This window comes from Polyodon spathula, chromosome 22 (assembly GCF_017654505.1).
Source record: "Polyodon spathula isolate WHYD16114869_AA chromosome 22, ASM1765450v1, whole genome shotgun sequence".
In the NCBI taxonomy this organism is placed as follows: domain Eukaryota; kingdom Metazoa; phylum Chordata; class Actinopteri; order Acipenseriformes; family Polyodontidae; genus Polyodon; species Polyodon spathula.
In genome coordinates, this window is record NC_054555.1 from 3,552,863 (window position 1) to 3,567,719 (window position 14,857).

Sequence of the window (14,857 nt, forward strand, 5' to 3'; positions counted from 1 at the left end):
TTTCAGAAACCCTTTTTATTATTTTTGAAAGAAAAAAAAAGCAAACAACCAAACACAAAACAATCGAATCCTTTCGCCAGTTGGACATAAGACACAGCATCAACTCTGAGTATCAAACCAGTCCAGGCCTACCAAATGATATAAAACACACAGAGGACAGAAATCAGAAATGTCGGGGCCATTTTAAACTCATAACCGTTCAATAGAAATGACAGTGCCTCATTTGAGAAAAGTCATTTCGTCAATCCATAAATTTGGTTTGGGAAGGGCAGTTCCTGTTGTTAGGATACATTCAAATGGTTTGTGTTACCAGGTTTCAAAGACTGAATGGACTACGCCCAATTTGGTAGGCCTGTAAGTTGGTAATGCCTACAAGAATTCAAATTCTCAGCAAAAGAAGAACTGCAAACACTAACATCACTGTCTACATAATACAGCAGCAGGAAGGGAGGTATTCATTCATATTTCTCTGTAAATTCTGCAGTTCATTTTGCCCAGATTTCCAGGAACTGTATCAGTATGTTTCCTATTTTTATTTGCAAGGAAAAAATTAACAAACATTGAAAGAGTGAGCCGTTGGCTTTGATTGAGGCAGCAAAACAAACCTAGAAACAGCTGCTTGTGCTTCCTGTGGGATTCCTGTTTGGAATGTCAGGCTCACCAAACTCAACAGCAGTAACAATACAGTACTTTGTAGGTGCTGCAAACTGCATGCATCATCGGAATCGAGTAATATCATGCCTCAAACAACATATCTTACTAACCTGTTCTTTCTGGATTCTTATTTGAAATTGAAAACATCCTTTTTGTAATGTGCTTTTATATAATTGTAGCTGGAGTGTATTGTGCCTACAGCGTTCTGAGATGCCATAGCATAAAGGGTGCTATATAAAAAATGGTACTGTACTGTTGCAGTGTTACAGTTGAGTCCACAAAATCGGCATCATATTTTTCTGCTTTAATTATTCAAGAAGCTTTTGATTTTTTTAGTCTCTTTCAATAGACGCGTGATAGGGTTTTAAACAGACTGTGATCGTTTCAAACAGAAAACAAGTAAGATGCCTCGCCACTTGTGCAACTCTAATTAAACTGTGCGTGTTACATAGTCTATTTCTGGCAAAACAAAGTATTGTCCAATTTCTGTATTGCAAAGGGAATCATGTCTTAACTCATGCAAATTTAAAACAATTCAGGCTTTTCTTGTTATATTACAGATGGTGTAACTGTGTAAAAACAAAAAGTCAGTTACTTGCATCTATTGGCATCTACTGGCATCTGTACTGGCATCACAATATATAAACGTATGGTTGTGTATTTAGAGTGTAATAACCATGTAACCTCACAAGCAATAACAGTGTAATTACAGTGTATTATAGACACTACCAATAAAAGATGACCTGGAACGTACATGCACAAAATACATTTTAAACATACAATTTCTATATCCTAGTCCTCAGTTTGTAATTATATATACTGTACTGTACTATATAATAAGTTAATCTTCAAAAAATTCTATACAAGCGAGCCTTCCAATTTAGAAATATTTTGAGAATGTATTATTAATTAATAATCAGATTGCTGGGTCTAAAAGTTTAAAACACTCACCCAGTCATTATTATTATTATTATTATTATTATTATTATTATTATTATTATTATTATTATTATTATTATTATTGCAGTACCATAACAAGTGTTCAATTTCAATTACCTGTCTGCAGCAAAAGGCTACCTGACTGTGTTGAAGTGAAAGTTAGAAAACATTCAGAAAAATAGATTATAAAAAATCTGATGCTTAATACGCTTTCCTGAATATGTCATCTTTACTACAGAGGTACTATAGTGTATGAGTCATTGATTGATGCTGTCCCCCCCCCCCCCCCCCGTTTCTAAGGTATATGTTGTCAGTAGCTGTAGGATTTAGCTACATTCAATCATGTTGCAATCACTTCCTTTGTGTTTCATTGGGGGAACTTTGAATTGATTAGTATTGGGTTTGTCATCCATAACAGTGCTGAATAAAGACATACTTAAAGAAACTTGCAATGTCTTCAGATGTTGTACTTGTATTAGATTCACTAGATATAATGGACATCATGATTGTTAGAAGTGTCAGTGGTCACATTGAGATAGGTGGGTGTGTGCTAGCTATCCTCGACTGGGACATGGAGCTTGCACAGGAGTGAGTGAATGGCTAGTGGGGAAAAGCCCAAGTAGAAATAGATTATATAAAATAAGAACATGGATATTAGCTGCATGGGATAATTGTACAGTATTTAAGTACAGTTGCTCAGTATAATTGTATTGGGATAGTAACTGTCAATGACTGTGCTACTGAATGGCTCGGAGGGTTTTACTGTGCATGTTGTTCAGTAAGTGTTTAATGGAGGTGTATGTGCTTGTCGTTGGGGCTCCTGGGGGTAATCTGCAGTGATTGTGTGGGGGTCCGGTTTGGAGTGGCTCTGCCGGGGTTATTGCCCTGTGATCAGGCTCAGTATTACATGCTCAGTGAGCTGACTGTGCTCACATTAGGACTCTTTGGAGTAGCTGTCCTCCTCGTCGCTGATATGCCCCTTTTCCTCGCTCAGCCCGCTCTCGTCGATGTTCTCCAGCGAGTCAGCGTGTTGCAGGGACAGCTCTGCCGGGTTGATGCTGGGCAGGGTGTTCTGCTCGGGGTACAGCCAGGGCTTCAGGTGGGGGTCGTGCTTCCGTTTCCACTCGGGGTACTTCAGACAGGCCTTATAGATCTTCTTCATTGCCTGCAGAGACATGCCGATTGCATACAGACATCAACATGCAAAGTGTGTACCATGTGACTTTCCAAAAGAAATGTCAGGGTAAAACTACAAGAAGCTACGTGAAGATAACAAATGTGGTTTGGCTATTGTGTCCTTCACTGAACTTTCCTGACCAAAAACAACACTTCTGTAATGAAATAGGAACCACGACATGATTGCAAACAACAGAAACAGGGAAGCGCATTAAAATGTAATGTGAACTTACTGCCTTTATAGTACAAAAGTTCCCCATATGCTGTAAATACTAGGTTAAAAATAATATCATATCTTGCCACCAGATAGCAGCACAAACTAAGTAAGCAGGAGATCCCTACAGCTTGACGCTAGCTCCCCAAGCCTCAACTGGGCTTTTGCTCTTCAAGATATACAAGAGAAGACCTACAGTGGTGTGGCTATACAAATAGCTTAAATAAAGATTATGTAAGTTTATTGAAATGAGTAACTTATAATTATGTACCATTAACTTATAGTTACTTATTGGTGACCTATCTAGAACCGACTGTAATGAACCCAAAGGTACACACAAGCCACCAGCCAAACCTAGACTTAAAGGCCAAAATGCACCTTTTAAAAAAAGAGCTGATGACTTTAATGAAGAAAAAAACCCAGTAATGTTACAGCCAGACATTCGCACATTATAAATTAATGAACCGAAATTACCTTTGGAGCCACAAACTGAGATACTTTATTCACCACCCACTTTGGTAAGGAACCTGAAAGAAAGCATACAACATTACAGTAAAACTACCCTTACGTACATGTAATACAACGCATTGTTCAGAAACAGCTGACAGCAGTGTGGATGTGTCATGTAAATGAAGGATTGTTACCTTTGGGGTCCACCTGTGTCAGATAGTAGAGGGTGCTGTTGACTCCGTTGGATTTGATCAGGTAGCCTGTCTGCACTGACACACCTCTCACATAGTCTTTCTTTTGGGGATATTTCTGAGAATTGAACAAGCACGTCAGTGACATTCATCCCCTGCTATGGCTGCAAAGTTCAAATTAGAGCTATCAAAAAAAAGACTAATTGTATAACTCAACCTGCATGTCTGTAGATACAGGTTTAAACAGGCAGACAGAAACCAGTATAGTATTACAGTTTGCATTAAAAAAAAAAAAAAAAAAAAAAAAATACATTAACATCTGATATTGTAAAATGTTCAATAAATGGTAGTTCAATAACTTGTCTAAACTATTGGATACATGTATGATACCTTCAGTAGTGGTCCTCTATTGAGACCACATTGTGTTGGTCCCTTGACTGGACTTAATATCAAAGTTGTAGAGTTTCCACTGCCCTAATAAATTCAGTGTTATGTGATATTTCAGAGCAACTGAAGAATGACAGATATCAATTTACAGGTGCATTTCTGCTGATGCAACCACTAGCATGGAACATTGAGCCACTCAGCCCTAATTAATACCTGACACTGGGGAAGGACATTCGTGCACCTGAAATCCACAGATAGACCATCCAACTAACACCAACCAGCTGTCTGCTATGCTGCTGTGCGCTTCTAAAATATCCATGCACTGTGGTATATTTCAAGCCTATAACTCTATGAATGCAGAATATTCTCCTTGCCTTTGGAGCGCCTAGGGAATACTAACACAGTGCTATGTACCATCAAGCACCCTGCTATGTAGGATGAGGCTATAACAAGACGGGTAGGGACAAGTTAAATTTTGATCATGAAATAATTGGTCCCTCTTTCAATTCCTTAGGCACTCATTTCCAAGGTACAGTATAGTAAGTAAAAAAAAAAATGCATTTATTGAGTTTGAACTCATTTAGGACTTATCTGGACCCAGGGCAATGCAAGATTAAACGTGTATGGAGTACAACTTGAACTTACCGGATGCTTGACAGAGTAGTTAATAATCATGTAGTCACCGCCAAGAGGAAGCCAGGATCGCAGGGTGATAAAATCTCTGTTCTTTAGCGGACTCGGGCACCTCCCTACAATTCACAGCCAAGGACACGAAGACCGTCACATTTTCACACAATGACTGATACCATGCTTTCTGTCATCTTTTTTTTTGGTGTGTGTGTGTGTGTGTGTGTGTGTGTATATATATATATATATACTTCAAATTGGAGCTACCTCAAATTGAATTTGGCAGATACTCTTAAGTGAATTAACCACAGCTGAAAAGAAACGATTGCATTATGGATGGATTTCAAAGAAATGAAAGGCCATTCGTTTGTCTAATTACTCAAAAAGCAAATCAATAAAAAAAAGAACAGCAAATGACTAGCATGGATGCAGTCCCTTTACAATCATTTTGAGTTTTCTTTTCTATAGCAATTGCAATTTAGTTTTTTATATAAATTGGTGTCCTTTTGTTGCATGGGCTATATATGGGAATTTTAAGATTGAGACATCATTTAAAAAAAAAAAAAAACTATAGGCACATAATTGAGACATTTTACTTAACATCATGTAATCAAAGAAACCACTAAATGAGATCACAAGTCATCAGGAAGCCATAATAGTAGTACGGTATTTCATGTTAGATTCTGAAATATCACATTTTTCCATTTTTGTTAGTTTTTCGTTATGTGGAAAACAACAAAGCGGTCAATATGTTATCGTAACACTACTCCACAGATTTCACTAAACTTTACAAAGCAAAATAATGATGTGATGCTAAGCGTTTGGCCAGAACTGTACAACTGAACAACAGCTTTTCATGCCAAAGCTGTGTTTCTCTGTTCTCCTGTGCACTGGCTTGCTGTGGTCGTGTGCACTCATGGACTGTGGTATGTGCTATGTTTTTTAATCTGGCGCTTGTGCTGGGGGTCTATGTGCAATGAGTTGTGGTGATCTCAGCCCAGCCTCAATGTAACAGTCAGCACTAAGAGGCACTACTGCAAGCAGCTTCTCAGACCAACAGCTGCACTGCATTGGGGACTGATCCCTGATGAAGCTTGTATTGCCACTGAGCCAGTCAGTACCTCCTCTGCGTCTTTCTTCAGCGCTATCGATTCAGCATTACACATTTAAAAAAAGAAAATATGCCTACCAGAAATATCAACATCACACACAATAAGCTTGAGTGCCACAGCAGTAATGTTTCTGCTCTTTCGTTCTCTCTCGCGCTGCACAGCTCCGAGTGTCCACTAACCCTTTACCACTCGATTGGCTGAGATCATTGTCTGGGCGTGCGCTGCTCCGTGAAGACGACGGCTGCAGTAAATTAGCTGCTCTTGATTTCACAGCACCGTGGCACGGCAGCTATTGACATGAGCTCTTTACCAAATGCTGTGCCTGCTGGGATCCCTGGGCTGCAGAGCTGTCACTGGGTCTTAAATGAACTCACTCAGGAGAACAGAATACAGTGATTATAAATACATTTCTTTATAGCTAAGATCGCAACAGAAGGCTTTCAGAAAAAGATGATAAAATGACCAGGATAACCAGGATAATCAGAGATTTAAAATGGCTCATATGTATAAAATTATTTTTGATCCACACAGCATGCAATTTTACTGTATCCATAGGTTAGGGGTAACGCTGCTATAGTTTAAAAACAGGAAAAGATTATATATATATATATATATATATATATATATATATATATATATATATATATATATATATTATGTAGCACTGTCGTATATAGAGATATCTATCTTATCCTATGCATAATTTCAGTAAAGCGTCTAACAGCACACAGTGACTTGCCAATCAGTTTATTATATTAGGTGGATAGAACACCCAGGCAGTGATGATGTGCTCTGAGGGTTGAGCTCTGCAGATCAGTGCTCTAGCTTGTGAACAGGACTTACTGTCTCATGTCGACAGTCCCTGTCCGTTCACGCCCTGTATATGCCTTGCAATATAATGTATCAAGTGTTTCACAAAATATTGCGCCTTCACATCTTCGGAAATTGAATTACCTTTTAGACCACAGCAAACCATACAGTGTTTCAGACTGTTCGTTGCAACAGACCAGGTTATAAATAAATCAGAGACGACCTTTGTGCGGTGGGAACTGTAATCTTTGACCCCTAGACTTGTGGCACTTAAATGGCGAATGACAGCCAGTCTTCTTGCAATGTGCAGGGCTACAGTATGGAAACATAGCTCTCTTAAATATACTAACGTACATGAGTAATAGCCCACGTCAGCATTGACTGTCAGCTTTCCAATGTCGTAGGTATCAATCATGTTGGAATCCCATTTTTTACGGTAGCTGGTGTCGTGCAGGACATCATACAGCGTTTCTGCAGTTACATCCTTGCAGACTATTTTCATCTGGAAAAAAAAAAAAAGATACATATTCAGCTGCCAGGAAATTAATTAACCTTTCTACCTATACATGAGTATGCTTCATGCCTTGCACTGATAAATGCTGTTACATACCCACTGAAAGAAAAAAAAAAAGCACTCAATAATCAGACCAGTAAAAACAGCTTTGATGTTTAAGGTTGGGTCTTGGAAATAATCTGAAATGGTTTCTTTTCCAATTGTAATTGATGTTGGTGTTCCTTCAGAAAATAAAATAAAAAAATGGAGTAAACAACCTTGAGCTTCAAGCTTTATGTTAGGACAGTCCACAGTAAAGTGTAGTGAAGAAACTTAGCACTGCCTCTACTAGCTTTGGAATACACTTTTAGATCTAACAAACGTGCAGACAACGAGTCACTAGACATATGGTACAGATATGGACTATGATATGGACAGATGGACTGGTTTCTCTAGGTTACTGCATTGCTGGTTTTGTGAATGTTTTTCCCAGATTCAGTCTCATTAGCCAATCCACCTCCAATGCTGCTGCAGTGGCACAGATGTGTTGGAAGAGTTCCCTCATGTCTCGTTTCCTTTCATGCTGTGCTTTACTGGTTCACAAAACAAAAATGACTCCCTTAAGAAGAGTCTGCTGCAGATTTCCCTGCACGTACACAGCATTCCGGGATTATTACACCATATTAGCCTTTAATGAGATTTTCATTGGAAACCAAAACTATCTGTCATCCTCTTGAAAACCAAGACATCCTGGTGTGGATGTTTTGAATGATTGTTAGCTGCCTGGCCAGTGCAGCTTCTTCAATAGCAGGTCAGTGCTGGTGCTAATTTCATGCTTAGTACAGTACAAATGCCTGCAATGAAGTGCCGGTTCAGATTTCGTGTCCCGTAGAGCACCGTCTCCTTTAATTGTCCTCATTAATTAGGGTCCAGACCACGGGTGATATTCCGACTGAAAGAGCGAAAACCGCAGGGGACTCAAGGGTCAAACTGGGGGAATGATTAGTTCAAGGCTCTGAATGGGAAGGCTTGGGAAGTGAACTGAGACTGCATAAGACAGGCTTGATCAAGGTACATTTCACATTGAATTGTCTTGGGTTTGCACAATACTTTTAGAACAGGTAATCCTAATGCAGGATTTACAGTAGTTAGCAAGCATATGTTAAAAAAAAAAACAGTCCATCAACCAGCAACACCCTTCTTAGCTTTGAATTTCCTACACAGGCTCTATCAACAGAAAGGCATTTCTGTTCAAGATAACATTGTGTTGTTTCTGATACTCTCTATGCTGACACAGTACCCTTTGCTGCTGCCATTTGGAGTTACGAAGCCTGATATACTTTTTTTATATTCAGAAATAAGCTGGGACTCAAATGTACTGGATTCTTAATGTCAGCAAATGTACACTTTTTCATTCTGGATTTGAACAGGCATATCTCCCTGCAAAGCTAGTCTAGCAAGCTTATACCCTGCATGCTGACATCTCTCATCCCCTAAATGTGTATATCATTGCAGGGCTCTTAGAGAAAGCTCATTTATTAAGTAGAGCTCAGTATAGACTTAAATCCAGCAAATTCACCACGTAGAAAGTATTATGATGTCTCAGAGCAGACTTCAGTCTCAAACAGATTGGGAAACTAATATGATTGTCTTAAGTAGATGAAACGCGGTTACTCTCTAACAGGTTTTACTGCACAGTGTTATTGTAGACTTCCAGTTAGGACACTGGCGAGACAATACAATATGAAGTAAATGATAGCAAGGCATAGGGGGAGGGGCTTTGCTAGCGCCTGAACTATTTTGCTGCATGGAAAAATAATCGACGTAGGTGTAGAAAGACGGGCCAGGTGAGAGAATTTAATTTCAAGACACACACACACACACACACACACACACACACACACACACACACACACCTACCTACCTTAACATTAGGGTTAGGGTTAAGGAATTAGAAGAATCGCATTTAGAGTTATTTCATTTTTCAACACTTGATATTGTTGAAAAAAAACAAACTATCGAGTGTCAGTGGCAATCTCACTCACCATCAAAACGTTTGCTGTATCGCTGGCCATTCCAAAAACAGAGACTGTATCGCTGGCCATTCCAAAATCAGAGACTGTATGCGTGGCCATTCCAGAAACAGAGACTATATCAGTGGCCATTCCAGAAACAGAGACTGTATCGCTGGCCATTCCAAAAACAGAGACTGTATGCGTGGCCATTCCAGAAACAGAGACTATATCAGTGGCCATTCCAGAAACAGAGACTGTATCGCTGGCCATTCCAAAAACAGAGACTGTATGCGTGGCCATTCCAGAAACAGAGACTATATCAGTGGCCATTCAAAAAAACATGTATTTTACTTGTTGCTGATACTGTAAAAAACAGCTGCATTTTGAATAGGTTCATATTTTTCTGCAAAGCCTAAATAAAACATGTGTGTCTTCAATTAGGAATATTTAGCATATGTTGCCCTTTTGCAGTCTCGCTATGAGCGAACCTGCATAGCCATTAAAAAAACAAAACAACAAAAATAAAACCTCTTATCTAAATGCCATTCCTGAATACCAATGACTTCCCCAGCAACCTCCAGGTTAAGCTTTCAAATGCCAACCCGCCAATCTAGCAGAGAGGTACTTCTGATCTCAGTCAGAATACTTCACTTTGGTCTGATTCCATAATTCATAGGCAGGAAATGTCAACATGATCTGTTGTCATAATTGCTGCAATAAATGGAAAAAAAACACAACTTTCATTCATTCTAGTGTAGGTTGATGACAATTATTCGTTCAATTACTTCTTGTTTTTGTTAATTGTTTTTCTGCCCACAAGCACTGAAAGTTATTGTTGGTATAAAAGTAAGTGCAAAAATACATTAGTAATTGTAATAACAGAGTTATAAAACTTGCAAGAGACAATTACTTACATGACAAAGTAAAGTCTTACTAGTTCTATACCGTTAAACTCTTTTGATTTCTCCATGCAGTATGTTTCCTTTGCACTTGGTCCATGATTTATTACATATGGATAAACCTGTTCAAGAACAGCGGAAGAAATCTAAACTGAAACATAAAAGCAGGGCATGCATGAGAAAGAATGTTAGACAGCTGCAGATCTATTACTTATTTATAATTGAGAAATGGAAACCAAGGGGGCTTTTTTTCCGATAGGGCTCCCTTGGCAGGAGCAGGCAAGATGTGCAAAATGATGCTTACATAACAGTAAGCTGCCTACCTTTTATTGTTATGAAACAGGCTGCCCTCATGCTAATGCCTGTGCATATATCTTACTAAACCCGCACCCCATGATGACAGCTAACCAGCTATGTTATGTAACTCCATCTCGATATTTCAAAGCGCACTCTTTCCTTTGAGAGTCGGATGAACACGTCTCCTCTTTTTGTTCCATACCTCTATCGTCTGCAGTCACAATGCTCTGCAGATGCATCGTAATATATTCAAAATATTCAAAATGTTCGAGAAAAAAAAAAAGGATATTACCAAGACGCTTCTGGAATATTTAATATTAAAGGTCAATGGAATGTCGTATTGAATCACTTAAGCTGAGGGAACACAAAGCCACATCTTCGGGAATACTGGCTTGAAACCTGGTTCCAGGAGACCAGGAGACCTAGTATGAGGCAACATTGCTGTATCAAAGCCCAAGTCTCCCCTGGAGTGCCATGCAGTGGCCTGAAACCTAGTCTCCTAGTGGCTGCTGTTACCCCAGCTTTAAGAGGGTGGCTGCTAGCTGCTCTCTGTTCCACTCAGCTGGCTCAGAATGCTGCTGCTAGAATGCTGACTCACACTCAGCAATTTGATCTGATCACTCCAGTACTTAAATCCCTGCACTGGCTTTCTGTGAGATTTTAAAGCTATTCTTACTACCTAGAAGGTCCTTCGTGGTTTTGGGTCTTCTTCTCTTCCAGGACCTCTTATTCTCTACCTTCCAAGGCATTCCCTAAGCACACATGCAATCCCATTTGGTATCCTGAAAATCAGCACAATTGAATCATTTAAGTCTAAATTGAAGATGGGGCCCTTAGTGTCCTGTTGTAACTAATTATAACTACAAGTTAATTAGTGATTTTTTAAATTTTAAATTGTGAAGCGCCCTGGCATGCCTTGACATGAAGAGTGTTATATAATATAATATAATATAATATAATATAATATAACATGTATTGTAATTTGTACTTGTATAATTAGTTGGCAGGGTAGAAACAAATGTTACCTCATAGCTTTGTAAATTGAAGTGGCCTCCATTGATAAACAGAGATGTGATTGCAAATGACATGAATACAATTTAAGTTTGTTTTTAAAAAGTGAACTATGCCGTGTCTTTTCTATCTGCCACTTCCCAGAGACAGTGAAATGCACAGTGTGGAATAGAATGCATTTTTTATTCAAAGTTCTAAACAGTCCCCACTGTGATGTAGATCTGTATTCCAAGTGTATTTCAGGCACAACACGATCCATTGCTGTTGTCAGTAGAGATGCAATCTCTCCATGTAAGTTGATCACTCCCTTTGCACTTTGTTTCATTATTTATGAGACCCCCCCACCCAAACCCTGACGTCATTCAGTCAGGCTTCTGTGAATGAGATGTCGTCAGTCCTTCCCTATAAACTCAATTATTTATAGAGTGAAGGGGACACTGATGAATTATGAAGGCGGATCTCTTATCCCGTTTTGTTTTGACTATCAGATTCTTATTTTAAATAATCCCCCCCACCTCACTGACAGAATGCACCCTCCCCAACCATCCTGTGGTTCAGCTTGAGGTCTCCTCCAATGACTTGTATTATTTCTCATACAGCAAAGCTCAGGTTTCAGAAGGGCATTGTACTGGGAAACTTCACCCCAGGTTTTTACCACTGTTTTTCAAATGGGCCATGATGCTGTATACTGCCTTAAAGAGACAGTCTCTTATTTCTGACACAATTAATTGTCTAAGGAAAAACAGCGGCATTACATACTCATTAATTTTTGACGTCACCGAATTTTTAAAAAGGTGCATTGTTGCAGTGTTGTGCAACTTTGAAGTTAAAGATTCCCTTGAAGTTGAGTTGCCCATTCCCTGGGCTGTCTTGTGCTCATCTATATATCTGCAAAGTGCACGTCCTGTTCAGGATGTTAACCCACACCTTGTCATTATAAACACTCACTTGAGCTCTAATAGGAAGCAGTGTTGGCAGCTTCATCAGCCAATACTTTCAGCATATAAAAATTTAACTTGTGAAATAGTAGGAAAGTAAGATGAGCAGTCTGGATGAGCAAAGCACCCAGGGTAATGGTCTTGGTGTTCAATCACATCCCATTGTACAGTCAAATCCCTGCACTGCGTCAGAGAAAAAAGACAACTTAGCAACTTTTAAATTACCAATGCTCTTTTCCTCCAAGGGACACTAGTATCTACGCCTAATTCTAAAAGAGTTGTGTCATCTAAAGGTCATTTTCTGAACAGACTTAACCAGACTGCAGTAAAAGCATTGAAGCAAAAACATTTTAAAACATCTCTAAATATCTTTTGTTGAAATACTGTGCCTAGCTTTTTAAGCCTTTAAGAAAGAAAGGCTAACTTCATTAATATTGGTATCAAATATTTCTATCCTGTCTACCTCATCACCATGCAGAGTGGTACTTGTATTAATTCAACAGCTCTGAGTGTGTTCTCATTAATCACCTGTCTGTATCCAAACTGAACGGATTCACAGATCAGGAGGAACGATTTCATTTTCTTGTCATTTTTAATGGATTTTGTCCTGCAATAAAATAATTTCTTAAGGCTGATAAACACTGCTCAATAACATTGCTGCAACTTCTCTAGGAAACTTGATAACATTGCAAAGAATTTATACATGTTTACCTATGGGCTGCATATGGTCCTATGTATTAATTCCATTTCATTATGAATATATCACAAATATTTTTATTTTTTATTTTGCTGACTTGCTTTTTCTCATTTTGTCGCATAAAAAGCAGCAGATTGTTTTTAAGTCGTACTGTGTAGGTTAATTGCTTCTCATCAACTTAAGTCTCCAACTAATTTCATGAATCTTCCTCTCCTTTCTGAAATGCACCAACGCGCACAAACCCGCTGCATTGAAAGAACCCAATCCCAACATAGGAGGCTTTTTGCTGAAGATTGGCTTACATTGCTGGCTGCTGCAACTGAACAACGTGTCTGCTAAAATGAAAACCACTTCTCACAGGTGGAGGTGGGGTGCGAACCCGGGACCTCCTGCTTTGAAGCACAGTGCCGAGCTGGTATCAGGATTATGTCTTCATATTTGACCTCCCAGCCCTAACCCCTACCCTGCTAGCACACTGCAATACAAATTTGGCAAAAATTAGCAAAAACTGAAGAGAAGCAAAAAACACTGGTCCAATTGCATACAACAAAGGGTTGTGTACTGACTGGCAGCTGTCCCAGTGAACATCCGCTAAGCATGGGTCAAGCAGTGGATTCATTACTTTAGATTAAGGACCCATTTATAAATGTGTTATTACATGTCAGCTATTAACAAGCAATAACAATTTATAACAATAACATTTTATTGATAGCTTCATTAGCATTCCTTATTACTGGTGAAAAGTAAAACAAACAATGCAGTTATATACTTTATATTCATCTGGAATGTGCATCCAGCGCCATCAAAACAACTTCCTCGTTCTCAGCTCGTTTGCACTGCACTGCGTCTTGCTACAGCAGACTGGCATAATAATAATAATAATAATAATAATAAATAATAATAATAATAATAAAACACACGCTTGCCTTTAATTTCTGCACAGTTTTACTCTCCTGTTGGTCCCTGCACCACACCGTCACCCCCGCTTTATTGTAGTGTACAGTCCATCCTTCCAGGGTCTCACACTGTTCCCTGAACGAGTTGAAATCGGAATCGTCCGGGATCTGAACCGGCATCTCTGTTTGCGAGAGAGCAAAGGAAGAATTTGGGGGTGATATTCGATTAAACTGGAATGCGTCTAGCCGATCAAACAATCAGGAAAGCGTGTGCTCGTTCAATGTCCTTTCCGTCCCACAAACTCCTTTTCTTCACGTGTTTTAAACCCTAAAGTGATGTGTTAAATATTATTAATACAGTATCCAGCGCCGTCCTTCTTGCACAGAATATTGCCACTTCCAATTATTATCGCCTCACTTTTTTTTCCGCTACTGCAATATTTATTTATTTATTTGTTTATTTATTTTTTATTTATTGTTATCTATAATAGCAGGTGTCTATCTAAATGGGCATTTCTCACTGTCGTTTATTTCTTTCACCGCTCTGCACCGGTGCCTGTAGCATCAGCACCGTCCGTCTTCAGCCCTCTTCTTCATAACAAGGTAGATCGATAGATAAATATCGGAGTTAATTATATCAGTAGAGGTTGGTTGTACCAGCTCCTTCGGTCAGACTGGCTGATCAGGCAGATCGAGTGTCCCGGTTGCCAGGTTACACTGGATTTACTTCCATGAATATCATTCTGTTTGCCTCCTGTGTTTTCGCTTCTCGGATTTCAGAAGCGTCTCTCTCTCTCTCTCTCTCTCTCTCTCTCTCTCTCTCTCTCTCTCTCTCTCTCTCTCTCTCTCTCTCTCTCCAACGCTACAGAGTAGCTGCAACATAACAGTACCATTCAGAAAATTATAATCACATGTATATTAATGTATGTGTTACTTTTACCCAGCAAACACACCAGGAATGGGAGATTGTACACCAAAGATTATAGCAGCATCAATAATGGCCAAACCCAATCTAAACATGGAAATACTCACAGGTAAATACAGTTTTGCT

The 14,857-nt window shown here is 39.1% G+C and overlaps 1 protein-coding gene across 1 annotated transcript; it reads right to left on the minus strand.

The window, feature by feature from the left end:
• Nucleotides 1–14,580, minus strand: LOC121297426 (START domain-containing protein 10-like). Its single transcript, XM_041223745.1, has 7 exons — nucleotides 14,328–14,580; nucleotides 13,837–13,988; nucleotides 6,915–7,062; nucleotides 4,657–4,760; nucleotides 3,628–3,742; nucleotides 3,458–3,510; nucleotides 1–2,758 (listed from the first exon to the last, which is right to left on the minus strand). The coding sequence occupies exons 2-7, from the start codon at nucleotides 13,984–13,986 to the stop codon at nucleotides 2,528–2,530; spliced, it is 801 nt and encodes a 266-aa protein (XP_041079679.1). The 5' UTR covers nucleotides 13,987–13,988; nucleotides 14,328–14,580; the 3' UTR covers nucleotides 1–2,527.
• Between the last annotated feature and the right edge of the window lie 277 nt (nucleotides 14,581–14,857).

Excerpts from the sequence above, each read along its gene's own strand:
- LOC121297426 (XM_041223745.1), bottom strand. The coding sequence starts at position 13,986 with ATGCCGGTTCAGATCCCGGACGATTCCGATTTCAACTCGTTCAGGGAA. Across the intron at positions 4,761-6,914 it reads TGACGTGGGCTATTACTCAT|GGAGGTGCCCGAGTCCGCTA; the intron begins GTACGTTAGTAT and ends TGTGAATTGTAG. Across the intron at positions 2,759-3,457 it reads CTCAGTTTGTGGCTCCAAAG|GCAATGAAGAAGATCTATAA; the intron begins GTAATTTCGGTT and ends ATGTCTCTGCAG.